The following is a 27,027-nucleotide window of genomic DNA, read 5'->3' as shown; positions in this document are numbered from 1 at the left end:
TATCATTCACAGTATCCATTGGCAAGAAGTTGCACAGGTTAGCTACTCATTCATGAAGAACTCCTTTCTCATGTTTGTTCTGAGTCTGCCTCTGCTGACCTCTTTTGATGTGTTTTAGTTCCTTTATTGAATGAAATTGTGAGTAGTTGAATCCTAGCCAACCTTTCCATGCCCCTAATGATTTTGTAGACCTCTGCCAAATACCCCTCTCTACTTCCCATCATCTCTCAAAAAAATTGTCATTCATTACTTCCTGTGGAAATTAGTCTGTATCTCTGATTATCTTGTTCCATTTGCTGAACCTTTTCCTGTTGACGCGGAAGTCACGGACACTGCACACAATCAATATGATCAAGCAGATGCCACTTTATTGCCAAGATAGCTCAGTTTATATGTTCATTCTAGTTACTGTTCACGCATAAGCAAATTAGAGATTGGTTAGCATGAGCTGTCCACGCGCCTAGTTACACCTAGTGATTGGTTATAACAACACTGTACACGCGCATAAACATAAGGCATAATTGGTTGTATTAACTAAAACATGCGAAACTTGTCTCAGTCTAATTGGTCAAGATAAGCTGTGGAATTGAGGTTCTTTGCCAAGTTCCCTTTATCGTGGAATGCGCACCTGTGTTCTTCTAATTGGCATCTTTCTTTTTTTGTCGTCTTGTTTATTCTGTTCAAGGCCTTCTAAAGGCATCTGGAATGCTCTTACTACCGTTAGCTAAATATGTGTCCACAAGCAAAGCGTCCTTGAAGTCTGCTGCCTACAAAACGTCCTTGGCTCACAAATTGATCAATTCTATTGAGTCTGGATTGTTCACTGTGTGCCCATTACTTTCCAAGTATCCCACAAATCCCTCTTTTTGTTTTTGAACAATCCAGACTTTAGCCATTGCATTCTGTACCATCCTTCCTAAACAACTGAGTATACAAGGGATAATTAATAACAAGACTACCAATACTAACAAAGCAATTCCCAACATTTTTAACAGATCTCTTATCCATCCCATAATTCCCCAATGGGTAAACAGCCTGTCTAACCATCACTAACCTGCAGTTTTTGAACTTGGTCCTTCATCATTTGTATAGCTTTTATGGACCAATTCAGAGTGATCAGATAAATTCATACAACACATTCCATCTAAATCTTCACAACCATGACCATGTGCTAGCAATAGAAAATCAATAGCAGCTCTATTCTGCAACATTGCATGCCGTCTTGCACCGCAAACTCAGCCCAGCAATCGATAGGTGCCAGCTTTACATGGGCGTCCCCATGGAGGCAACGATGGCCTTACCGTACACCAGCCCGATGCTCTTCAGAAAATCCCGGTATTTATACATTTGCAGAGGAACGGATTTAAGCACACGTGGCCAGCGGGTGCCAAAATCTGCCTCGGTTGCAATATGAGGAGCCTATGACGCATACGCTCGCTGGCCAGGCGCGCTGCACGAGTCATAGCCATTCTGTCTACTGGTTCATGGGTTTTGTGATGTGGTTGCAATGCACAGAGAATCTTGACCTGTTATGTTGGCCAAGGTAACCTACAAGATCTATGAGCACAATTAATTAAACACGGTAAAAGCAACATTATACCTAATAAAATACATAAGAATAAAAGAAACCCCGATTTTTAACAAAGATACAAACCAACTCCTAAGTCCCCATCCTGCAGCTAAATGCTGTAAGCCAAAATGACAGCTTTCTTAATTGCGTTAAAGCTCTTGCAGCTCCTTCTTGCCTCTGCAGTTCTGTTACCTTGTTTATTAATTGCTCCACTGTCCAAGTTCCTCATGTCCGTTGTTTTTCTGGTGGTTCAAAGTCCATTCATACTGCAGCTGTCACGTACTCCGGCCCACTCATGCTAACTGCGGCCTACTTATGCTAACTCTAAATAATCAGGCTCAAAGAAATGTCCCCCATTTTCCATGAAATCTCCCACAATTCCCCCCCCCCCTTTTTTTTTTTTTTTGTGCAAGCCAAGTTACATGAAATGCTTTTGCACTCATACGTTCAACTATTTTTATGATACGTGGTACAATCATTACAACTGCTAATATTACAATTAAAATAACTAAGCCATGTATAAGCAAATCTTTCAACCATCTCGTAATTCTTAAACTTGTTAGTCATCCACTTAACCCTGTGTTAGTTATCGTGAGTCTTTTACTGGGAATCATATTGATATCGGGTGTCAGTAACGTAAGTCGTCCGAGGCTACATGGCCTCCCGTTAAGTTTCGATGAAATTCTCCCTCACGCTCTATCCCCACAAATTAAAAACATCCCTGCAGGTAAAGCAGCTGGAATAGAAAAAAAAAAGCGTGATATTCTGGAATAGATATAGTTACACCAAGCTGTAGCATTTCTATATACAGGCAAAATAGCATTTACATTCTGACCCTTTCGAGTGGTGTTATAGGTGTAATCATCACACAGGCATTCATGATGACTGATCCTGACAACTCTAACTCTTGAGGTTCTTGCATTACTTGAGGCAGGTGTGCATACACACCATCCCAATTATCGACACAGGATTGTGGGTTAGTACAAAGGGAAAATTCAGGCATTGGATCTGGCCAGGTGTCTAGAGGTAGCCCCACCAAAGAGGTAGAAAAAGGGTTTTCAGGGGTAGTGACAGAAAGATATATAGTTTCTTGATGCGTTATGTTCGTCAAAGTTACCCATACATTCTGTTTTGGTTGTTGGATCATCCATTCTTCACTTATGTGTGTCACCCATAACAGGCCAAATGCAGCAAGGAGGAGGAAAGCGGGGGGGGGGGGAAGGGGGGTGCATCAAAGGATACGGTTGGCGTTTTTTCTCACTTCACAGCAGCCTCCTGATTCTGTAGGGTTTCCTTTAAGCATACGGTTAGGGAGGCTTGGGAACCGTCAGATGGCTGGTTAATATCGGCAGTCCCAGTGAGTGGAGCAGAAGTCAAGGGCACAGGAGCAGGCAGACAAGCTCCAAAAGTCTCTCTCGCTGCATTATGTTTTTCTCTCCACGTTTTTCCTTCGCTTGTGGTGGGAGAGCGAGCAGCAAAAGCAGACGCAGACGCTTTACGATCTGCTTTCATTAATTTCCATAAAGTTGTAAGACCTTTAACTTCTTTAGACCCGTCACTAATTTCATCCCATAGGGAGGTTCCGATAGCTTCCCAGGTACTAAGCTCAAAAGCTGTACCCACACTAATTAAAAGGTTTCTGTTCAATGCTTTAAAAGCTAAATCTTGACTGAGTTGTAAAACTTCTATGGCAAATTGTGCCTGCCATCCTGAACTGCATAAGGACCTGCCCCCAATAACATGAGCTTGCACTCCAAACAAAGGATCCCTGTTCTGTCGTGGGATAGCGGCTGCATTTTCACAGGTCGCTTGCCAGTTTTGATAAAATTGGATCTGCTGGGATGGAAGCAGTATCATTTGCACAATCATTTTAACATTGTATGGTGTCAGTAAATGTGTAGAAAATACATGTTGAATAACAGATTGACTGTATGGTGATTTTAACCCATATTGAGTGATTGCTGCCTTAGCTTCTTTTAAAACTTTCCAGTCTAACGTTTCCCAAACAGAACCCCCATGCGCCCCTGCCACAACTGGAAACGCAGATTGAATAATTTCACCTTCAATCAAAGCATCTCTGATTACCCCCTCCCATCTTTTTGCCGGATCTCCCACCCCACTCCCTGTTAATAAGGTCGCCGGAGGTGGCTGTGGCAAAGGAGCCACGGCACCGATCTCACCCGATACGTCCTGGGAAACACAAGGATTCATTGGAGGTGGTTGCGGGAATGATGAAAATCCTGCGTTGAAGGGTGGTGGAGGCGCAGGAAAAGTTGAAGACGACGGCTCGGACTTCACCGACGGCTCCAGGCGGGCTTCAAGAGTCTCTAGCCTTTGTAACAGTTCCTTTAGTTGTGGATCCCCCGAACCTATTGCCCGTTCCTCCTTTCCCTCGAGCGGGGATGGAGGAGTGGATGGTGGCAGTGGTGGATACAGGGATGAGGCAACTGGTTTAGGTGATGAAGGACAAGAATTAGAGACTAAGTTGTTTTCCGTCTCTTCTGCTGGTAGTGGTGGAAATTCTGCCAGGCTGTCGGCTTTTTCCAAGGGCTGATCTCTGGGCTCTGGATCTGCTACCGCAGATTTCCTGACTGCACTAGCCCCTGCGCCGGATACACGGGCTGGAACAATGGCTGGAATGTGTGGTGGCGCAAAGGTGAAGCTCGCCGGGGATGGCATCCCTTGTGGCCCTTTGGGCTGCAGTGCGGCAAAAGCAGAAGCTACTGCCGAATGTTCAGCTTTCATATCTTTTAAAGTTTCTATAATTAACTTCCACATGGTGGAATATCTGCTCGCCTCTTTTGAACCCGAACTTATGTTATGCCATAATTCTTGCCCTATCTTTTCCCAAGTAGGGATGGCAAAAGCATCTCCAAAAGTAGGGAGTAAGCTTTTTTCTCTCGCCCATAGTAACAGGGCTTTCAGGGTAGACGAGTCATAACTTAATCCTCTCGTAGAGAGCATATGTTGGAGGACCTTAACCACTGCTGCCTCTTCCTTGGACATAGTGGACCCCATCTCCTCCCCGGCCGCTCGCCTGATCAGGACGAGATTCCCATGATGGTACCGGTACCGTTTTTTTTTTTCCCGAGTGCCGGGGCAGCACTTGCCTACGGCCGGCTTCCGCACCGTCTCTCCGTCGGTTCCTGTCGTAGAATTCAACACCGATCCGAGGGTCCCTGTTCGGGTGCCACTTGTTGACGCGGAAGTCACGGACACTGCACACAATCAATATGATCAAGCAGATGCCACTTTATTGCCAAGATAGCTCAGTTTATATGTTCATTCTAGTTACTGTTCACGCATAAGCAAATTAGAGATTGGTTAGCATGAGCTGTCCACGCGCCTAGTTACACCTAGTGATTGGTTATAACAACACTGTACACGCGCATAAACATAAGGCATAATTGGTTGTATTAACTAAAACATGCGAAACTTGTCTCAGTCTAATTGGTCAAGATAAGCTGTGGAATTGAGGTTCTTTGCCAAGTTCCCTTTATCGTGGAATGCGCACCTGTGTTCTTCTAATTGGCATCTTTCTTTTTTTGTCGTCTTGTTTATTCTGTTCAAGGCCTTCTAAAGGCATCTGGAATGCTCTTACTACCGTTAGCTAAATATGTGTCCACAAGCAAAGCGTCCTTGAAGTCTGCTGCCTACAAAACGTCCTTGGCTCACAAATTGATCAATTCTATTGAGTCTGGATTGTTCACTGTGTGCCCATTACTTTCCAAGTATCCCACATTTTCCTTTTTTTTTGGGGGGGGGGGGGCAGGGTTGAGATAGGAAGGACTAGAATTGCATACAGTACTCAAGGTATCAGTGAACCATGGACATATACATGATCTTCATGTTGTCATCTGTTTTGTCTGAATTCCTAACATTTGGGGCTGGGTTGTTTTTTTTTTTGACTGCTATTTAGTATTGAGTTGCCATCTTTTGTAACTGTATATCATAATACCAAGATCTTACTCTTGATTGCTAATAGTTTCTCATACTTTTAGTGAGAAGTTAGGATTATTTTTCTGACGTACATAATTTTACATTTACCTACACAGAACCTCACTTACCATTTTGTTGCCTGGTTATTCCGTACCATAAAGTCACCCAGCAGCAGTTCCTCACAGTTGTCCCTCATCATTTCTTTTTCTCTGTTTTTTATAAACCAAGTCACATGTTATTGTCAGCCAACTTTTGTTACCTTAGTTCTCACGCTGTTTTCCTTGAACTGCACAGATCATATTCTGCTCCTTGCAGAACTCTACTTGTAGCCTCTTTCCACTGTGTAAAATGGCTGTTTAGTCCTCTGTTTCCTGCCTTTTAGCCAGTTATTTTTATATGTAAAGGACTTGTCCTCTTATGGCATGTCTGTTTAGTTTCTTTAAAAAGAGTTTATCAAATACCTTTTAGGAATCCAAATAGGCTTTATTTGGATCATTCTTACTCACGTGACTGTCTATCTCTTAAGTACTCTTAGATTTGGAAGATGGCACTTTTTTTTATCAAAGCCATGTTATCTTCTCAAAACTATATTACTTTTATTCAAGCGTTCAGTAATTCTTACATCATTACAGTTTCTACTAATTTGCTGAGTACAAATATTGGATTTCCAGGCCTGAAGCTTATTGGATGTCCCGTGTAACCCCTTTTAAAAATTGGCAATATATTTGCCACACTCCAATGCTTAGGTGCCACTGTAAGTATAAATGAGAGGTTATGTAGCCTCATAAATAGATTAGCTATTTAATGCTTAAGTTTCTTTTAAGCCTAGCTAAATATCATCTGACACTGGTGGCATTACTTTGAATTTGGTTTTACATATTCCCTATTTCTTTTTTCAGTCACTTCAATTTAAGGCAAATTTTCTGATGTGTTTCAGAAAGAAGTGTTTCTTTCTGGATATTTTCTTATTTTTTTCAGCTGTCAACACAGATGCAAAAAAATCATCGAGCTTCTCTTTTGCAGTCTTACCTTCTTTGAATACACCTCTTATATTCTGACCATTTATTGGTCCTATGTATTCTCTGGCAAGCATTCTATTCCCATTGTCTGAAGAAAAAATTATTATCAGTTTTAATGTATTTTATTTTTCTTCCTCAGTCTATTTTGCTTTTTCCCTGTTGTGCTTTTGCACTTGCTGTAATTTACTATTTCTTTCATTATTTCCTTTTTTCTACTTAGAAATTCTCTTAACCTGCTGTTCATTCATGTTGGCTTTCTTTTGACCTTTTTCAAGTCTTTCTTAATTGATATTTTATGCTTTGTTTCCTACTTCGTCTGTGTTAGAGAGACTGCTTGGTTTGCAAGACCAAAATAAAGCAGAAATGGGAGATATGGTCAGGCAGTATCTCTAAAAAATGTGCCCATGAATTATGTCACATGCTGAATAACAACCTTCTGAAGAAGGATTGTGTTTAGATATCCAAGGAATCTGTTCCAAATTTGAAAGCAGAGCCATTAATGATCCAGATGGAAGATCATGAGTCAGGTTTTCTATATGTGAATAATTTGTGCAAAATTTTTTTTTTCATGCAACCTGAATTAAAAATGTAAATATTGAGCTTGATAAATGGTAGCTCATCAGCCTAAAAAGTATAGCTCTCTGTGCTGTAGTGTGTATTCAGAAGTGATCTAGAAAAGATGCAAATACTGAAGTTACAAAGTCTGGTGATACAAAGGTATTAAAATTGGTAAAGAAGAAGACAGACAGGGAAGAGCTGGAGAAAGACCTTGCAACTCTGAGGTAATGATAAATCAAAATTATCATAAAGCAATTTATGTAGGGAAAAATAATTTTAAAACTTACACAGTGATGAGCTTCTCTGGAATCGGTCTTGCAGGTTCTCTGAGAATAGCAGGTCAGTGCCTAATAACAATGCTGGTCTCCACATCTCAGAGGGGATGTAATAGAATTGGAAAAAGCCCACAGATGGTGATCAAAATCAGTGAAAGACTAAATACGTGAAGAGGTAAATGAGGGGGCATATGGTAGCAGTGTATTCCCTGTGTAGGACTAAGAGGTGAACAGGGAGCAACTGTAAAGTCTACCTTCCAGTACAAGGGTTAGTGAACCTCAAATGTAACTAGCAGAAGACAAATTGGAAACAAAGATGTGCTTCTTCCCACAGCGTGGAATTAAGTAGACTGTTATGGATGCTAAAAGCTTTCATGGATTCAGAAAAGATCTGATGAACTTGGAGAAGAAAAATCTTAAATACCATCTTTGGCTCAGAAAGTGTTTTGTGTCCCAGCTCACTATATCCTCAGAAAATATTCTGGGAAAGTGTGATTATGTGCTTTCTGTGTCCTTGTATTCTTCCCTAGACATCTGCTGCTGGCAATAGTCAGAGACAGGAGATTGGGCTAGGTGGATCTTTTATCTAATGCAGCCTGTCTGCTTTTGTGATTAGCTGTCCATGCTATCTACTTTTCTACTGTCTAACCTATTTTTTTTCTGCTGCAAATTAAGTTGATATTTTTGGATTTGTCCCAACTTTAAATGCCTTTGCCAAAGTTCCATTTCAGTTTTTTAATACCTGTCTTCCATTTCAAACCTTGAAGGACCTCCGATTAGCAGCTCAAGTTTCAGTCACCGTTGCTTGAAGCTGCCGTCAACTATGGCTACAAAGCAAGTGCATGCTCTGGCCAAGTCATGTTGTTGACTCTAACCCCTGTACCTTGGAAAGCCCCAGCACGAATGTTTTTTAGGGGCAGACTGGTCAGGCAGTCCTAGATGAGCTACCCATCTCCTTTGTTTTTGTGGATTGTGCTTCTAGATTCGATATTGCCTGAGCCCATGTGATCCTTGTGGAATATTCTGTGAACAAGGGAGACTCCATGGCACTGTAGAGAGCCCCTCTGAAGCCAGCTCAAACTGAAGATAAAGTAATAGCTTGTGCTGTTCTGCTGGCAATAGCTTGTTGTATGTTTATTTTAGCTGCCTTAGTGCCACCTTCTTCAGCATAGCCAAGCACCAAGCCATTTCCCACCTCTCATGTCATTTGGCAGTTCATAAGGGCCTGCTTAATGTGGCTGTCTCCTACCCGCTGGTGCTGGTGCTGTTCATATCAGTGCTGAGTTTGTCTTGGCATGAGGGTCAACACAGGGTCTCTGTAGTTTTTCGTCTTCTCTTTGTGCCTGACTTCTCCAGCACTGTTGACCTACTGTTGGAAAGTACAATCCTCCTTGAAAATAGTGAGGTGTGTCCTGCATAAACTATAATGTGATGGTGCGTCTTTCCTCCTTAACTCTTTCAGGGATTGCTGCATTGTGTGGCAGGATGGCTGTGCATTCCCCTCATTGAGGAGGCCAAAGCCTGTCAGAGTTTGGTAGACCTCCTGCACTGCGTGGGCTCACTCAGATTCCACCTTCCTGTCAGCTAGGGTCTTTTGGAGTCATCTTGCTTGGTGTAGCAGTTACTGATCTCATTTCACACACTGGCAGAAAGGAGAGCTACTGTCTTCAGGTACTTAAGGAGATGGAATACCTATGTGTGCATGGCCAGTGCTCGCTCTCTATCACAATACTGCTGCAGATTTAGAGCTATGTGCCCCTAAGATAAGGATGCTAAGAGATTAGACATTACAGATTAAAAAAAGGTTATTCCTCTGTTTTTCTCCTGTTCTTCTTAGCAAAGTGTCAGGCCTTATTCACCATGTTTTTGTGATGTGCTTTATCAACTGACATATTAAGGAAAGTCTCAGCTTTTGTTAGTGAGGCCCGGATTGCTTCATGCATGGTGCTGCAGCCTGGGCACAATACAGTGAGTATAGTCTTGTGGTCTGCCAGGGGGCTGCTTGTCTGCCACTGGCAGCCTTGGTGATCATTTGATCAATATCAGTGCAGACAGCATTTTGCTATTCGCATGTCACCTATCTGATCATGTCACCAAAGTTCCTCTGCCGATTTTTTTTGTATTTTCAAAAAAGTTAAGTGTTAGTCCCATTTATATTTATAGTTTACCCTGAACTTTACTTGATTGGATTAAGCATTGAGAAGTTAATAGCAGTTAGTTGTATATATGCCTTTGCATCATTCTTGCACAGTCCTTAGCAGCAGCTCTTCTCTATAAAGTGCTGTGGATCTACTGCCAAAAGTTGCAGAGACTTTGGAAGAAATTCTTCAGAGCAGTGTATTGTTTGCCTTCTTGCCTTCTGTAGTTGTGTGTTGTATGCCTGGGTTGGGCATTTATGTTTTTCCTTACTGAGAAAATTGATTTATGAAATAATAGAAATAGATAGTACTAGTGGAAAGGGCAATGGTTCGGAGTGTCTTAAAGGATCAATTTATGTTATTCCTTGGTATATAAAGTTAGTGACATTGATAGTAATCTATTAATATTCTAAGTGTATCCTAAGAAGATAAATGACTATTCCAACATTTCAAAAAACTGGAAACAAAGATTTTTATTTTGCTGATAAATCCAGACTGTGAATAGTTTGATATTATATTACTATGTCACTATTTAAAGTATCTTAATTGTTTGACTTCAAGCTGTCTTTGTATCAGTGTTCAAACCCACGTTTCACGATCACTTAACTCTTCTGCAATGAAAATTTTACAAGGATCTTGAAAAATAATTATTGTAACGCTGTGTAATTTAGGTAATTGCAGAACTGACTTTCCATTTGTGTGTTTAAAAATATTTTTGGCTTCATGCAAGTGATGAGAGAACCAGTTTCTTTGAAAAAGACTTTTACGACAGGTAAAATAAAATCTTGTAATAGCAAAAAACCCCACTTCTAGTTCCATTTAGGTTTTGTGGTAAATACAACAGTTATAGTGAATCTAAGACACAGAAATACAGTTTGTTTTTTTTTTAAACTATGCTTTAAAATTAATTTTGGAGCAATTAATAAGGTTTCACAAGCTTCTTTTTGATTTGGAACTCACTCCAAGTTGTGGGGAAAAAAATTAGAATGATACAGTGTTATTTGGAAGGAAGTTAACCTCTCCAAAGGGTTAGGTTTCCACATTAGTATGAAAGGCTCTGCACCTGAGGTTGTAGTTCAACAACTAGTTTGAGTTGAAAGCACCACAGTAGTCCAGCCTTTCCCTGTCCCCCACAGCTAACTTCCATTCATTCTCTTTTTCTGACATAAGTCTTTGTGCAATTGTGTGACAGATCAAATTAGGAAATTAGCTCACTCAGCTAAAAAATACCATCACAAAAATATCATGGATTAAATAGAGGTTTTGTTTCATGACTCATTCTAATTCTCCCTGACCAAAAATTTCTGATTTTCTGTAGGTAATAAATTACATGCTGTGTTTCTCATAGGAGCCACAACCCTATAGTCTCTCCCTGTCATGCGCATACCCAGGTGCTTCCCTTCTTTTATGGCAAGGTATAGAGTACTTTTTATCTCAGTTGGTCTAATCAAGAAACATAATGAAGTTTACTTCAGTGCAATTGCTGTCAAGTTCAATTTAATTTTGAAGTTGCTCATTCTATTTTGGACTTGAAGAGGGGTTTGTGTGCTTAAAACTTGTAGGGTTTTGCCACCTGTATCAGTTGGTTTAGTAAAAGATAATATACTCCTTCCATAAACGTTGCCTTACTTGGTTTTTTGTAACATTTTGGTGCTGAAATCTCTTGCAGACTGGAAATAAGTGTGGTAGCTTGAAATATGTGTTTTTAAAATAAGACTGTTATCTTGAAACTAAACGTTATATTTTTAACTCTGTCTTCAAACTGAGAAAATATTGCCACTTTGTAATAACAACATAGCTTTAAGTGCAGAAGTTGCCAGAAGGAAATCTAGACTCTTGGCAATAGCACACAAGACAGTTGGGAGCTTTTCACACCTGGAATATGCAAGTGGTGATGAGTATTTTGGCACCCAAGAGCTTGAGATAGGAAAACCTAAAATGGCATTGGTTATCTGTTGAATTTTTTAAAAGATTTTCTTCACAACCAGTACAGTTGGAAATTTAGGTCAAGGTCTTAAATTCAGTTTTCTTGTTGACATGCTGAATGATGATTTTCAGGACCACAGCTTCTAATGAATGTATTTAGAAAATATTCAGGTTGTAAGTGTAGGATAGCTTTCTAGTTTGGATGTTCCAATAGATACACTTAAAACATTTCTGGCCTTAGAATTTACAGTTTGAACGTGCTTCTCAGCCTAAGACAGTGGACTTTACCATAAATGTGGTGGAATTAGGACCTTTGAACATTTCCTGCTCTGATTTTCTCTTTATGTTGACTTGTTAAACTTTTCTTTGTTCCTTTAAGTTCTTTTTCTGCTCAGAAGTAGAAAGTACAGAAGTGGAAAGCAACTTTGGTAGATTCCAGTTAATTTACTAGATTCTTAAATGAACTGAAGGCAGGCAGATAGAGCTCCTAATAAACATAGAGAGTTCCTAATAGCAAAAGGTTGATATTATTCCACAGGGGAGGCAAGAGGACGTATATTTTTCCTTTCTGTGGAACAGAAGTAATCTTTTGTCCTTACTTGCTTTGTCCTGAAGCTTACAGTACCTCAATTCAGCCAAAATGTCTGTGTTACTTTCTCAACCTTAGATCTGGATTTAAACATCTACAAAGGCTGGTAAGCAGAGATTGGCTTCAGTTTAGGGCCATCTCTAAAGAAGTTATGTACACGCGCACAGATTATATAAAACAATTGCCTTTGCTTGCTGAGCTAGAATCAGCTTTTACAAAATTGACTTATTTTTTTCTGGAAGTTTTGCACTGTTATTTTCTAATAGCATATAATCTTTTCGTGGTTGGGGTAAATTAAAGAAGTCTTTTGTGGGGGTGATATGTAGTTAAAAGCAGTTAAGTGGATAGAAGAGCTTTAAATAACGGATGCTGTTTGTACAGTATTAAATTCTGGATATAAGCACTGACCTTCCTTTACCTGTTCTTATACTGTGATCAGTTTCCAGGCAAAGGCTTATGTTATAGGACTGTGGTGGGTTGACCCTGGCTGGACACCAGGTGCCCACCAAAGCCGCTCTATCACTCCCTCTCCTCAGCTGGACAGGGGAGAGAAAATAACAACCAAAGGCTCATGGGTCGAGATAAGGACAGAGAGAGATCACTCACCAATTACCATCACGGGCAAAACAGACTTGACTTGGGGAAGTTTAGTTCATTACCAATCAAATCAGAGTAGGGTATTGAGAAATCAAAACTAAATCTTAAAACACCTTCCTTCCACCCCTCCTTCCTTCCCAGGCACAACTCCACTCCCCATTTTCTCTCCCTCCTCCCCCCCAGCAGCGCAGGGGGACGGGGAATGGGGGTTGGGGTCAGTTCGTCACACCTTGTCTCTGCCGCTCCTTCCTCCTCAGGGGGAGGACTCCTCACTCTTCCCCTGCTCCAGCGTGGGGTCCCTCCCACGGGAGACAGTCCTCCATGAACTGCTCCAGCATGGGTCCCTTCCACGGGCTGCAGTCCTTCAGGCACAGACTGCTCCAGTGTGGGTCCCCCGTGGGGTCACAAGTCCTGCCAGAAAACCTGCTCCAGCGTGGGTTCCTCTGTCCACGGGGCCACAGGTCCTGCCAGGAGCCTGCTCCAGCACGGGCTTCCCACGGGGTCACAGCCTCCTTCGGGCACCCACCTGCTCCGGCGTGGGGTCCTCCACAGACTGCAGGTGGAGATCTGCTCCACTGTGGACCTCCCTGGGCTGCAGGGGGACAGCCTGCCTCACCATGGTCTTCCCCATGGGCTGTAAGAGAATCTCTGCTCTGGTGCCTGGAGCACCTCCTCCCCCTCCTTCTTCACTGACCTTGGCGTCTGCAGGGTTGTTTCTCTCACATGTTCTCACTCCTCTCAGCTGGCTGCAGTTTCTTGTTGCGCAGCGACTTTTTCCCCCTTCTTAAATCTGTTCTCCCAGAGGCGCTACCACCATCGCTGATGGGCTTGGGCTGGGCCAGAGGCGGATCCATCTTGGAGCCGGCTGGCATTGGCTCTGTCGGACATAGGGGAAGCTTCTAGCAGCTTCTCACAGAAGCCACCCCTGTAGCCCCTCCGCTACCAAAACCTCACCATGCAAACCCAATACAGGAACAAAGTCTTTACTCATTGTGTTGTCCTAGTTGTTGCATGACCTGTCACCTGGAAATAAATTTGACAGAGGGCTAATTACCTTTAATTGTGATAACTCTTGCTATCTTACACATTTCCTCTGATCTGATAAACTGGTCTGATAAGGAAACTGATGAGTTAACGAATATAGAATTTTATGAGATATATTGCAAATAAAATGGCTGTTACTTTTTTAGGAGAATTATAAAGTGTTCGTTGTGCAGAAAATAACCGTACTGCCACCTATAAAACTGCACTGCTAAAGGATTCATCTGTTTAATGAGTAAGGGAAAGCTTGCACCTTAACTGTATGTCATTAACTGTTCATCTCCTTCAGTGGGATACAGAGCATGCTGGAGCTTTCTTAAATTGTTTAACAGCATTGTATGCTGTTAAACAGCTACACTGAAAGCAACATATGGCTGTATTTCAATAATACAAATGGGACTGTATGTACTTTTATGAGTCTTTTATTCATCTGTGGAATTTAGAATGGGCCAAACAATCTGAATTCAAGTCCTTCAAAATTCAGAGATGTTTGTTTTGTCCTGAGCACCACCTCCAAAGAATGCATATTTATGTCTGTTCAAAAGTCCTTTAAATGTAGTCCTCTCCAATAATGTCTTTTTTTTTCCTACATGAATTTGGAGAAGGCGATCGTAACCTAAATTGCACCTACCAGAATACGTGTTTTCTATTATTAGGTAAGGAATATAAAGATATTTATCCACTGCAGTACATTAACAACTAACAGATTTTCAGTCATACAGTGTTAAGGTCGTTAGAGAACACATCAGAGCAATGAAGCCATCTAGATCAGATTGTGAATAAAGGCTTTAAAGAAACCATATTCTCGCAGCAGTGCCTGAGTGTAAGCATGGAGGTGTATAAGCATCTGATAGAGTTGTGATTTAGCAGAAGTATAAAACAGCTTCAGACTTAAATTAGGGAAAAAAGACTGCTATCACAAAGAAATAAAAAATGTCATCTTTTCTCCCTATTACGTATTGGTATGATTGAGTGTAATTCAGTGTTGGTGTCTAACTCAATGTTGCTGCCCATACCACAAGAAGAATATGGAGCAAGGAGAGGATTTTCAAAGGAGGACCACATAAGAGACCCATGGGATAAGAAGGAAGGCTTAAAGCTTCATTTATTGGTTTAGAGGAGGTTAAAAAATGTGTTTAGATGCTTAAATGAGGTGAAATTACTGGGAATGAAATTTGGTTTCCAAAACTGTAACAAAGTCATGTGGTAAGAAACTAAAATTAGACAGATTAAACCTTGAAACAAAGCAAGTCATGCTTACTGTGAGGGAAGGGATGTCCTGGAACATGTTACCAGTGAAGATAGGGGACTTCATTATTTGGACTCTTACATATTAGCGTGTGCTAATTCACTGAAAGGGGTGAAGTTATGTGGCCTGATCAGATAAAAGTTTGGGCTAATTTCAAACTTTCTGGCCTTGAAATTTGTGACTGAATGCTCCAGCTACTTTATTTGGGGTCTTGAAGAAAACAGGATTCTTCAAATTAACATCAACACGTTTGTAAAACTTGCATTTTTCAAGTAAAATAGTGGTTGCAGTTGATTATTAAGCTTCAGGAGGTGTCTAGCACCTTGCCTTCAGGGGCTCAGGAGAGAACTTTTGCCTCCTGTGCACGACAGTTTAGTGGGTCCTGGGGTTTTGGTGCTTTGAATACTGGTGACTGTTGATATAGAATGGATTTTATTGCTTTGTAATGATACAGGATGACAAGAGATTTAACAAGGAATTAGTGTATTGGAATAGGATTGAGGAATTGTGTATAAATGAGGATTTTGTTACACTGGCCATGCAGATGTTATCTATGGTAATATGGTACTTCTATGATAATTATTAAAGTATGGGATGGTTCTGTGGATATATGTTTTGTACGATTGGATTCTGGGCCAGTTACTGATGCTCTCATAGTATGCTCAAGAATCCATGAATGAATAGTTCTTGGAAATGTTTGTCAAAGCTATGACTATAAATTGTAAAAAGTATCTAATCAGGTATCAGATTAAGGCTGATAGCAGTATTAAAAAAACTCTAAACCCACTGTTGTTGTATCTTTGCTTTAATAAAACATCTACTTATCCAACAGGTGATGAATTTTACTCATGTTTGAAAGCTTCAGTAAAAATCATACTTGCCAATTTTAGATTCTTCTAGATTTTTTGAGATTAATTATTTCTCTATTACTTCTTTTAAGCAGGTGTCAGGAAAAAAACCCCCTTCAAGTCCCAATATAGGAGTAAACATATTACTTAGTGAAGACCACCACCTACTTTGATGTAACTGGGGGGTGGTGGAAGGGGAAGCAAAGATTTGATCAAATGGAAAAATCACCGTACATGCTGTAAGCATGTAATTTTGGAAATAGACCTTTTCCCCTTCATTAGTGCCATTTCATTTTCTCTTTGACTTCCTTAGTTCCTGACTGTGTTATGATAATTCGGTTAGAAAGGCCAGTAATTATGGTCAGTGGTTAGTAATGTTAAGGGTGTTCACATAAATGACTATAGTTCTCTTTAGAATTTTGACCTTATCTGCAGGGGAGAATTTACCAGCACTGGTAGAATTTAAATTGGTTTTGTTCAACTTTATTGAATTGCAGGGTGGACGCTGTTACTCAGAATATGCAATATTAATTTGGTTTCCCTTCATTTGTTTGAATTAAACCAATTCAGGCTACATATTCTGAATGAACACTCTTTTACAGGGATGTAATCCACTCTAATTTGGTATAAATTTAGATCTTCAGCTAATCTAGATTAATTTTTCTCCAGGGGGGTCTGTTTTGTCTGGAGTTGGTTTAAATGTCAGAACTCACAATTGATGCAAGAAAGCCATAAATGAAATATGAAAAACAAATATGAAAGAATATGAAAAAAACCCCCCACAGTTACTGTCATGTCAAATGAATGTCTATCTTAAAAGTCAGGTTGTTTAAGCAGCAGTTTGTTTTTTAAAAAGCATAATTTAGCCCCATTAGTAAATGTGGCATTTATCCACATGGAAGGACATACTGTTAATTTAAATCAGAATGGTTGTACCAATTTTGCATATCATTTGTGTGTTGATTCAGGGAGAAAAGAGTTTTTCACTTTTGGTTTATGCTACTTAGGAAGTGACAGAAATAAACCCAAAGCAAATACACTTTTGAAGAGTCTTATCATTGGATAAGAGAGTTTGTACAACGAGTTACACTTGTATAGTTATACCAGTGTAACAAATAAGCACAATTCTAGAAAAGCTTCAAACAATAGAAATAAGCTTTTAATTGGTTGTAGTAGTTGCTGATGGGAGCCATTATGGATGGATTAATCTCCAAAAGATGAATTTTTATATTGCTGTATAAAATTAGAGATAATTGCCTAAAGCCAGAAAATTAAAAAAATTAAACTGATAGAATTACCCAAGACAAGTTTTTTTCCCTTTAGCTGTTTGTACCCTGACATAAACCAACAAAATTGTACTTTAGGCATATTTAATCGTAAGTAATCCTAGCTACGTAAAACACATTGTAAAATGTGGAATAGTCTGTATGCAGTGCAATAAATTAAATTACAATTCCGATTTAAGTATCTATTGTTAATTTTGTAGTTTTTTGGTTAATGTTACCTTAAGCTTATTATTATATATTACTATTAATTACTTAAGGAATTATTATAGTAAATTATTAATTAGATTTTTAAAGTTATTAAAATTAAATTTAAACATAATTATGATTTACAGCAATTTGAAACTGTCTGCAGAATATAACTCTGAAAATGTTTATATTCATTAGTACTATTGAGATTGGGACTGGAGGTTTGAGAGAGAGCAACTTAAAAAAATAAGGAAGAATATACTTGAATTTCTTTCTGTACTGGAAGTTGATTTCTAGAATTCCAACATAAGTCACTATGGGATACAAAGCTAGTTAAGGTGCTAGGTGAGAAATGCAACTTTTTCCGTATTTCATGTTATTCTGTTAATCATTGAGGTCCCATGTTCTGCTCTGTTTCTGCAGTCACTGGTTAAATGGAAGCCACTCCTGGGATCTGGATGGTTTCTACTGACATAGACTTTGCATAGCAGCTCCATTGCTTCAGGAGGTTGCAATGAGTGGAGGAGGGGAGCAGCCTGACATCCTCAGTGTGGGAATCTTGGTCAAAGAAAGATGGAAGGTGGTGAGTATGCCTTCCTGCAATTCTTTTTCTTCTCTAAAACACGTTTTTAAAAAGAAGTAGTTTGCACTTTGAATTCTGTTTCAAAATTCTTGTGAGATGTATTTTGCTTAATACTTATGTTAAATGGTGAAAGGACCTGAAAACAGCTTGTTTCTCTTATCCTACTTTAAAAAGAAGTTACATGGATTTAAGGTGGTTTTTTTTTCTGGTAAGGACCTAGGAAAGCTTTTAAATCCTGATTTAGTGCCTGTTCAGAGTGCAACTGGAAGGTCCTGTTAGTATATGAAATCCAATCAGCCAGTGATTATGTCAGTTTGTTTCAGAAATCAGTCGAGCACGCTCTTGAAACTAGTCAGATTTTGAGATTTGTGACTTCTTATAGGAATATCTTTCAGGACCTTACTGTTCTTCCAATTAGAAATTTTTTTTGTTATATTTTGTAGCATAGATTTATTCCTGGCTGATTTATATCCATTTGATCGTGTACCAGTATTGGCTTTACCATAAATAGCTCCGTTCCCTTTTGGTGTTCTTATCCTTGATTTACATCTAGAGGGAAACAGTATCTATTTGAAACTATTTTTGCTGGGTTAAAACAGGCTGAGTTCTCACAGTTCCTTCTCCATTCCCCTGATAGCTTTAGAATTTTTTTACTTGTGGATTTTTTTTAGATTAAAAAAAAAAAAAAAAGAAAAAAAAAAGCCACTTCATAATAGAACATTCTGGGTGTATCTGTGTGTTTAGTAGGCTGCAAACAGATACTGAAGCACTATTTTTTGCACTATTTTTTGCACCATCTACGCTTCTTATTACTCTCGTATTTCAGTATTTTATTTAAAACTGTGAGACTGAACATAGAAGATACAGATTCATCATTCATTTCAAATTCATATAAAGAAAATAATTTCAACTATCTTGTGCCCTATCCTTCATTTAAAAATGCAGGAAGCTGATACTACTAGCTTTGTGTAGGAAACCTTTGTATTTCCTTTTGTGTAAGTAGAACCTAAACGGCTATCTTTGGAGTGTAAGTATTTGTAAAATACTTTCTTATATTGCATCTCAATATTACAGTGAAGTAAAAACTGAAAGTGTAGTCTTGAATCAGATCAAATAGAATAAAATAGCATTATAAATAGATAACAGCATACTAATATATCAATATCCAGTTGTCTGATATGTGCAACAGTAGTCCTGTTTTCTTCAGGTTTATTTTCTTTCCTGTGTAATGAAGAATGATGATCAGATTGGTGTCTTTTGGAAAATTTTGAGAGTAGGCTGTTGTTCATCTCATGTGATTATACATTTTGACTTGTATATATTCCAAATCAAGTATTACAGGTAGATGAGTGCCAAATACTGTCTGTGGGTAACTCTTCAATTTCTTAATTTCTGTAGCAAACATTAAGGATTTCTTGATGGCATCTAAGGTGATATACTTCTTTCTAAATTCAGGATTTCATAGGACAGTCTGCCAGTGGAAGAAAATAGCATGCAAATTTTAGAAATTCCTTAGTACTTGACACACACACACACGTGTGTGTGTGTGTGTGTATATATATAAACAAACATAATTAATACTGGTCTGGTAGGTTATGAAGTATTTAAGTTTTTTGCTAGTGTTCTTGAAGCAGTAGAGTACCTAAAAATTCCTTGTGTAGAAAGATGAGGTGGTATAAACCAGTGGACTTTCAAGTTTTGGTGACAATGAGTATTGTCCCTATTTATCAGTATTACTTCTGATAGTTCCTGGTGGAACTCTCCCAATATCCTGCTTTTTTTTTTCCCCATTGAAGAATGGCAGCTCTTGTAGTATGATTGCATGAGATTATTTTGTTGTAAGCAGTTTAAGAAAAAAAAGTACGCATTCTGGAATTTACGTAAAGATTTGCAGCTGAAATGCAATTTTCGGAATTTTTGCTGCTCAGCACCTTGGTCTTTGTGAAAACATACCTGGAATTTGTGGACATGAACATTTTTAAAAACTATGCTCAATTAAACTTAATTTTAACCTAGATGTTCTTTAGAGTGATTCTATTTTGAAAAGTAAGCATAGAAAAGACATTATAAAATATTTCTTCTTCAGTGACACCCTCCCTTTCTACTTGTCTCTGTATCTATTAGCATTTGCTTTTATCCTCTGTTGATGCCTTTTCTCATCCCTCTTTTTTGCCTGTGAAGCATTTATTACAATCCTGACTTGGAGAGACTTGATTGTAATGATGATTGTTTTTAGGTAGGTTTAAGAACGTCATTCAATATGCAGTGTATGTGAAAGTACCAAGATAAAACATACTGGAAATTGTATGCTTTAGACTTGAAGCATAGAAAGAGATCGGAGTGGAAGAGAGAATGGAGGAAATGAGTTTGGGGTGTGAGGTGCTGAATGCAAAGAAGAGAAGGTTGAAACTAATGTACAAAATGGGAGAATGTGGTGCAGGTGTAAACGAGGGCAACATGGTCCTTGTCAAGGTAAAAGATGTTGAGCAGATGTGGCAGGAGGCCAGTATGTTTGAACAGTCAGCTCCTGTCTGAACTCAGAAGCAAAATGCAAGTGAACAGAAGGTGGAAACAGGGATGGACTGCCCAAGATTAATATGGAGACATTGCCTCTGTGTGTTGGGATGAATATAGGAAAGCCAGAGCTCAGATGGCAGTTGAAACTGGTGAGGGATGTGAAAAGCAACGAGAAAGGCTTCTACAGGGACAGTGGCAGCAAAAAGAAGACCAAGGAAAATGTGGGCTCATTGCTGAATGTGGTGCGTGACCCAGTGACAAAGGGCGTGGAAAATATTTTTTCTACAATCAAAGAGAGGTTCATTTGTGCCTGGAATTATTGACTGATGTCATTATTGGGTGTATGTTAATGATTCTGTTGTACTTTATCTGAGGATAGAAATTGATCTGTTTGTTTTATTAGTGTGGTGGTGTGTTTGTTTTGTGGGTTTTTTTTGTTTGTTTTAAAATTTTTTTTTAAGCACACAAACGGAAAAAAATAACCTTTCAGAGGCAGTTTTCTCAGTCTGGCAGTTTCTCAAAGCTGGTAAATGAAGTTATATCATAAACTGCTATAAGATTATATAGGGGTGAGGATGGCTGTGTCACCTCTTTCCTTTTCCCCTCTCGCCTTTTTCACCATACATTCTCACTGTCTCTGTTGTGCTTGTACTATGCTGAAAATTTATGTGCTTATGCTGAAAACTACGGTCGGGTCAATGTCTGTGTTTAGCTGTTGGAGCCCTGTTAATAGCTCAGAGCTCAGGCAAGATAATGGCATCACCCGACCAAGAGGTGGAACGGAAAAATGCAGACTTAAAATGGCCAAATTAGTCATGAAACTACACCTTCAAGAGATATACATAGGTACACACATACTATTTTTTAAAAATATATATACATATATAGAATCCTGTTAAAACTTGCTATTTTTCCCAATATTTAGATGACCGATCTCTTCCCTTTCTGTAAGGACTAACAGTCTGCATATATTAAATACATCTGAATGTAACCAAGTTGTACTGGACTTGAAAGGTTTCTGTTTCTCATGTCTGTGATTAATTCAGAGTTAACCCTAGATTCTTACCTGAGTAGTACCTTAAACAAGTCATGTCCAGAGATGCAAACTTCTTATTCAGGATTTGTCATACTCTGTACTTGAACTTGTTAAGTTCTTGAAATGTGTAGACTGAAGAGTAACAGGCCTGTGTTGGTACTATGCATGTTATGCTGCTTCAGAGAAAATATACAGCCTGTGGAGAAGAGGAGATTGCATTTGCTAACAGCTAGTGTGCTTTTTAGAAAGAAATGGACGTGTAAATCTGCAGTTGACAGGAGTTGCACTAGAAGGAGATATTTAGATGGGTTACTTCTGTGGTGTGCTGTTTATCCTATGCACTTTTTTAAAATTGGCAATGAATTGGCCAGAAGTGAGTAATGTAGATAATGCTATGTATCTTGGACCATACTTTCCTCGTCTTAAGAATATTGAAATAGCAGTTGCTTGTGATGATAAAAGATCTTCAGGACAGAAGGTGCATGATGAAATACTGAGTATTGTTGTAATCAGACAGAATAAAAATTTCATGCGATATGACTTGAAAAATGCAAGTAAACAATATGAGTATTTTATCTGTTACCTTCTTCTTTATTCTTAGGGGCCTAGGCTATTTTAAAAATTGTTTTTCCTTCTCAGTCAGATGGCTGATTGTCTGGATTAGGAGACATTAGATTTATTTTCAGAATCTGAAGGTAGGTCAATGTATTGCTGATCTCTAGATCCTCGGAATGTTTAGATGACATTTAATACAGTGTAGTCATATAACCTTAGCAACTGTATGTTTTCAAATTACATTTAGAAAACCATGTCAGTTCTTTCAAGGTAAAATATAGTAAAAATACTATATTGTGTGTTTCTTAGGGTAAGTTCTTCTTGTCTCCTTTTCTCTTTTATCAGCTTTAGAATGGTAGCTACAGGGGAGATCACCATATGAAAGCATTACATGGAATAACATTGACATTTTTGATACTGAACATCAGACGAGTCTCTGTTCCCTATTAACTTTTAAAGCAGAGTGAAAACACAACTACTAATATTTGCTCTGAATGTAGTACAAACTAATAAATATGCCAGGAGCATTCTTTTCACCTCTTTCTAACACAGATTAAACTTTCAGTGGTGCAAGTTTCTTTAGTATGTCTGTTAATAAGAATGGTATTGGTGAACCATAAGTAAATGTGAGTAACATATCAAATATATACTCAAAGGTAATCTTAGCCATTTCGTATCATTTATGATTTAGCTGTTATGTGTAAGTCACTGCATGTAATAGAAAATACCCTCTTTTCAGTAAGTCCAAGAACTTTTATACCTTTCGTATTCAGTGTGTGTATTTCTGAAAAAAGAAGATGGCATATTTTAAAAATGTCACTGTGCATTGGTATTTGAAGGTCTCTGGGTAGTATGTGACTGTTTGAGGAATGACTTTACTCAGCATGCTGATTTTGGTCAGATGGATGCTGGGAATGCTAGTGCACTCCTCTATTGTATTAAATACAAGAAATTTAGTGCAGATGGAGATCAGGTGTATTAACTTGTTTTCCTGTAATTCCCTTCCAAACTGTGGTTAACCATACCTTTGTAGATTATTCAGTAGCTCTTTTGCATACTGAAGGATATGATTATGTTATTTTAAAAATCTGTTGGTAACACAACAGCGTTTGCAGTGTGGCAGGCAGTACAAAGTAGTATTGATGTTTTGTTTCCTTTCTTTTCTTATTGCCTCTTTTAAATCTGTTTTTGTTCTTTTTTTTCCCCAATATAGTTGAGGAAAATAGGAGGTGGAGGATTTGGAGAAATTTACGATGCACTGGACTTGCTTACTCGGGAAAATGTTGCACTGAAGGTCGAATCAGCTCAGCAGCCAAAGCAAGTGCTGAAAATGGAAGTAGCTGTGTTGAAGAAATTGCAAGGTAGGGCTGTACCCTGGATATGCCAGAAGTAGGATGTCAGTGTGTCCTCTTAAAAAATCATTATAATCTCTATTTAGTCATAGTTTGAGTAAATATCCCCCATATTCTGCAGGTTATTGCTAAAATGTTATTAGAAGTGGAATAGAAGCTCTTTCAGCTTCTGAAAATTTTGCTACAATATACCTTTTCTTTGAAACAGGATGACATGAAAATAAAACCAGCAAAAAACCTGAATTGCTGTAAAACCTATGCTCAACTGTAGTTTATTCTGGATCCCTATATTCTCCTTACTTTTTTTGCTCTGGACTTTGTTGTTATTAGCTTTTTATTTCCCCTTTCTAAGATGGTCTCTTCTTTTTTCTGCACTATCTAGCGTTGAATATTTGTGGGTCCTTCACAGAGCATCCAGGACAAGAATATTTGTATTTCTTTGCCCTTGCAAGTATCGCCAAGAACAGTTCTAATGCCGAAATGGGAAACATGTTTCAGAAAACCCCACACAAACAAACAAAAAAACAACTTTAAAATACTGTAACTTGTAGGAAAAAAATTATTGGCATGTAGAGTCCTGAAATACTTTTAGGGTTCAGGTCCTTGACCATTCACAATCACAGTTTTGAATAGTCACTTTTGATGTACCTTTAAATACTTTAATATCTGAAGCTATCAATACAGAGAAATATGCAATGGCTTCTCTTCATTGCTCTTCACAACATAAGATTATAAAAAGAAAGTTTAAAGGGTGACTTTTTTCTTTAAAAAAATTATTTTGAATCTGGAAGGTTTTGACTAATACATTTGTCTCTGTCAGCAGCCCGATTATTTTTTCAAACTCTTAGTTTGAATAAAACAAAATCTGCATGATAAATGGTGCTGCCTAATCTGCTGTAAAGGTCACATTGCAGCAGAAATTGACAGCCTCTATAGATTTAAGAGGGCGAGCATGTCACATGTTATAGTGTTAACAAACTGTTCCTATGTTTATATCTTTTTAAAGAATTTCACAAAAATATAGTATTATATAGTCGAGCAAGGAGATTCAGGGACTGCATATTAGCTTTCTTTGAATTTTAGAGTTTCTAGTCCAGAGATGAATAGTAAATTTCAGTATTACCAATCATAAATTTAGAAATAATTTGTCGGGGTTCTGAAGAAATTGTCTTAAAGATAGTGAGTTTTGAAGAAACAAATACTCTCTAACTCTTGTGTTTTTAAATGCTCAGAATTAATTTTTCAAGGTTTTTTTTGTTTTTTTTCTGCACACATGAGCTTGATTATATATATAACAAAATCTAGTGTCTTTAAAATTGTATAGGTAAAGCAGCTAAAGTAATAAGGAAAATAGTAATAACTGAAATAAAATATTGGAATTTGGTAGCACTACAATGCCAATGTATTTGTAAAAACATCACCTTATATATGACTGCATAACTGGAGTGCCTTATAGCTTTCTACTGTGAATTTAAGTATAGTGAAGTTTGAGTTAAGATGTTACAAAAATGCTTTTTCTTAGTAAAAACTTATTTACTTTTTGAAATATTTTTGAAAACCAAAAATGTTTGCTGAAATAATAAAAAATTGATTTGTGAATAATTGCCATAGGGCTTTACAGAAATTATAATTTTCTTACCAGTCTTCCTTTGGGGAGTATAATTCCTTTAACAACCCAAGTCTTCCTGCAGAAGAGTCTCTGGTTCTACTGAATCATGGGAAATGCTGTCTAGATGAAAAGAACAGACTGATGAAACATCTGAACAACAGATCTGCTGAGGCAATTAATCCAAATAATATATAATCCAAATAAAGATCTTTCAGTTATTTATTTTCTTAATATTATTTATCTGAGAAAACAATAAAAAGAAGTTTTTATATAACTGAAACCCTGATTTTGTATGAGATCTTTAGAAGGAGCTCTTTTGACAACCTTCCTTATCAGAAAACAATCTAAATATTATTCCTTAATTCTTATCTTATTATTCTCTTGCACAGTTTAAAAAAAAAAAAAAGTCAGCGATTCCATGATAGTAACACTAGAGGTGACCTTTAGTCATTGCTGTGCAAGTTCCACATTATGGTGTAACTGCTCTGGTTTTAGATAAGGAACGTTGTAGATGATGGGGAAGTGACTACAGTAAGAAAATAGGCAAACTTTTTGCATATATTGAGATTTATAGTTTGCACAGATATGTAACTTTCTTTTTATATGCATATATTTTTATCCATACTTAACGGATTCTTATTAAATAAGAGTATGGTAAAGACCATTTTATGTTTTACATAAAATCCTGCCTCCTAGGAGCCTTCTCCATTAATTTTTCTCCCTTCCCAAGTTTTCAGTATGCAAGAGTTAAAAATTTGAAGCAGAGAGTAATTAAAGAAAAATAGACAAAAATGGGGAATAGAAAACAACTTTATTATTACTTCTTGAAGAATTTTTTTTTATTAAATGCTTCATTTACGATGTAGAAAGTTTTCTTTTTTTTGACAAGGTTTTTTTTCATGCAGATTCAGAGCAGGTGAAATTGTAAACAGTTCTTTTAGGATATTTTTGTAACAACCTTCTAATAGCATACATCCTCTGAGACCAACTTTTGTCTTGTTCTTCTACCCCTTTTTGGCACGTGTGTGTATATATATATATATATATGTATGTATATAATTACTATCCTTTTCTCAAAGGGCTTATGTTCTCTTGCTTTCAAGGTGTTCTAGTTACCTTGGACATAAATCAGAGGAAGGAATGTAACTGTCATGAAAATCCTTTTCTTGCAAATATTTGGAAAGTTTGATCTATGAGTAGTATGTAATGACAGACAGTGAGCTGATGGTGTCATTCAGAATTCTCTTGATGTGTGGATCTTTTTTTTTTTTTTAAATATATTTATTATCATATACAATTTCTGGGAAAATTATAAAGAAACAGGCTTTTAGCAAAGAATTAAATAAACAGGTGTAATATGTCTCAATCCAGCAAAACAGCTCTTCCAGTCTTTACTGGAGCTAGGTACATTCTCAAGGTTATAAACATACTTTTGTATATTTCTGTATTAGAATCTTATTTCACAGAAACTGTGAAACTGAAATGAGAATAGCTGTTGGCAGAAGTGCAGGGTTGTACTATTTTTTGGTTTTGCTTTCAGAAATTTTGAAAATTAAAACAGTGTGGTCATTCATTGTGGGGGTGAAATGAGTCATAACTTTGTAGGTATGCAGTACAGTGAATAATGAAAAACTTGAAAGAATCTCTTTTAAGACCCTGGTCTAGCAAAACATGCTTAAATATGTGAGTAGTTGTATGACTTCTTCCTTAACTATGAAGAAGGAATATGTTCACTGATATGGCCATTTATTAGAGCTTAGTCATCTATTGCATCTTTGATTTTTTTTTTTTCCCCGCCAATGATGCTGTTGCCTAATTATTGTTGTCAGAATGCTGTTTAACTCTTTAAGCTCTGTTTTTGTTTTGTTTTGGTTTTTTTGAAAGAAATCTGCTGCAACAGATGGTTGTTTTGTTTAATCATGTTGTTAGGCCATCTGTTCCCACAGTGAGATAGGAGAAGACAGATTTATCACATCTCACTCAGTGAGAGCGAGACTCACTCAGTTGGTTTCTGTCTCACACAACCTTACAGACTTCTCCCTCACTCATTTACAGCTCTCTAGTGTAATTTAGTGATGGGTTGTGCCTGGTGTAGGCTGAAAAGCTAGCTGTAGTGATACACTGCAGCCTGGGGAATGGCACGTAGGCTTTGTA

At 38.0% G+C, this 27,027-nt stretch overlaps 1 protein-coding gene across 8 annotated transcripts in view; it reads left to right on the top strand.

The window, feature by feature from the left end:
• The window catches only part of TTBK2 (tau tubulin kinase 2), a 112,041-nt gene that overhangs the window by 15,876 nt on the left and 69,138 nt on the right, over positions 1-27,027 (top strand). For 6 of the 8 annotated variants that reach the window (XR_008234439.1, XM_052782224.1, XM_052782222.1 and 3 more), the window contains exons 2-3: positions 17,645-17,804; positions 23,126-23,273. Coding sequence is in view for 7 of the 8 variants with exons in the window: in XM_052782224.1 (XP_052638184.1) it covers positions 17,736-17,804; positions 23,126-23,273 (217 nt within the window). In the remaining variant the exon portion in view is untranslated. Of the gene's footprint in view, positions 1-8,942; positions 9,033-14,184; positions 14,309-17,644; positions 17,805-23,125; positions 23,274-27,027 lie in introns of those variants that run through there. The other 2 variants (XM_052782221.1, XM_052782220.1) reach the window with 2 other exon arrangements.

The sequence above is a fragment of the Harpia harpyja genome, chromosome 3 (assembly GCF_026419915.1).
Source record: "Harpia harpyja isolate bHarHar1 chromosome 3, bHarHar1 primary haplotype, whole genome shotgun sequence".
Classification (NCBI taxonomy): domain Eukaryota; kingdom Metazoa; phylum Chordata; class Aves; order Accipitriformes; family Accipitridae; genus Harpia; species Harpia harpyja.
The sequence above is the reverse complement of the archived record's forward strand: the minus strand, read 5'-3'. Positions and strand labels throughout refer to the sequence as shown.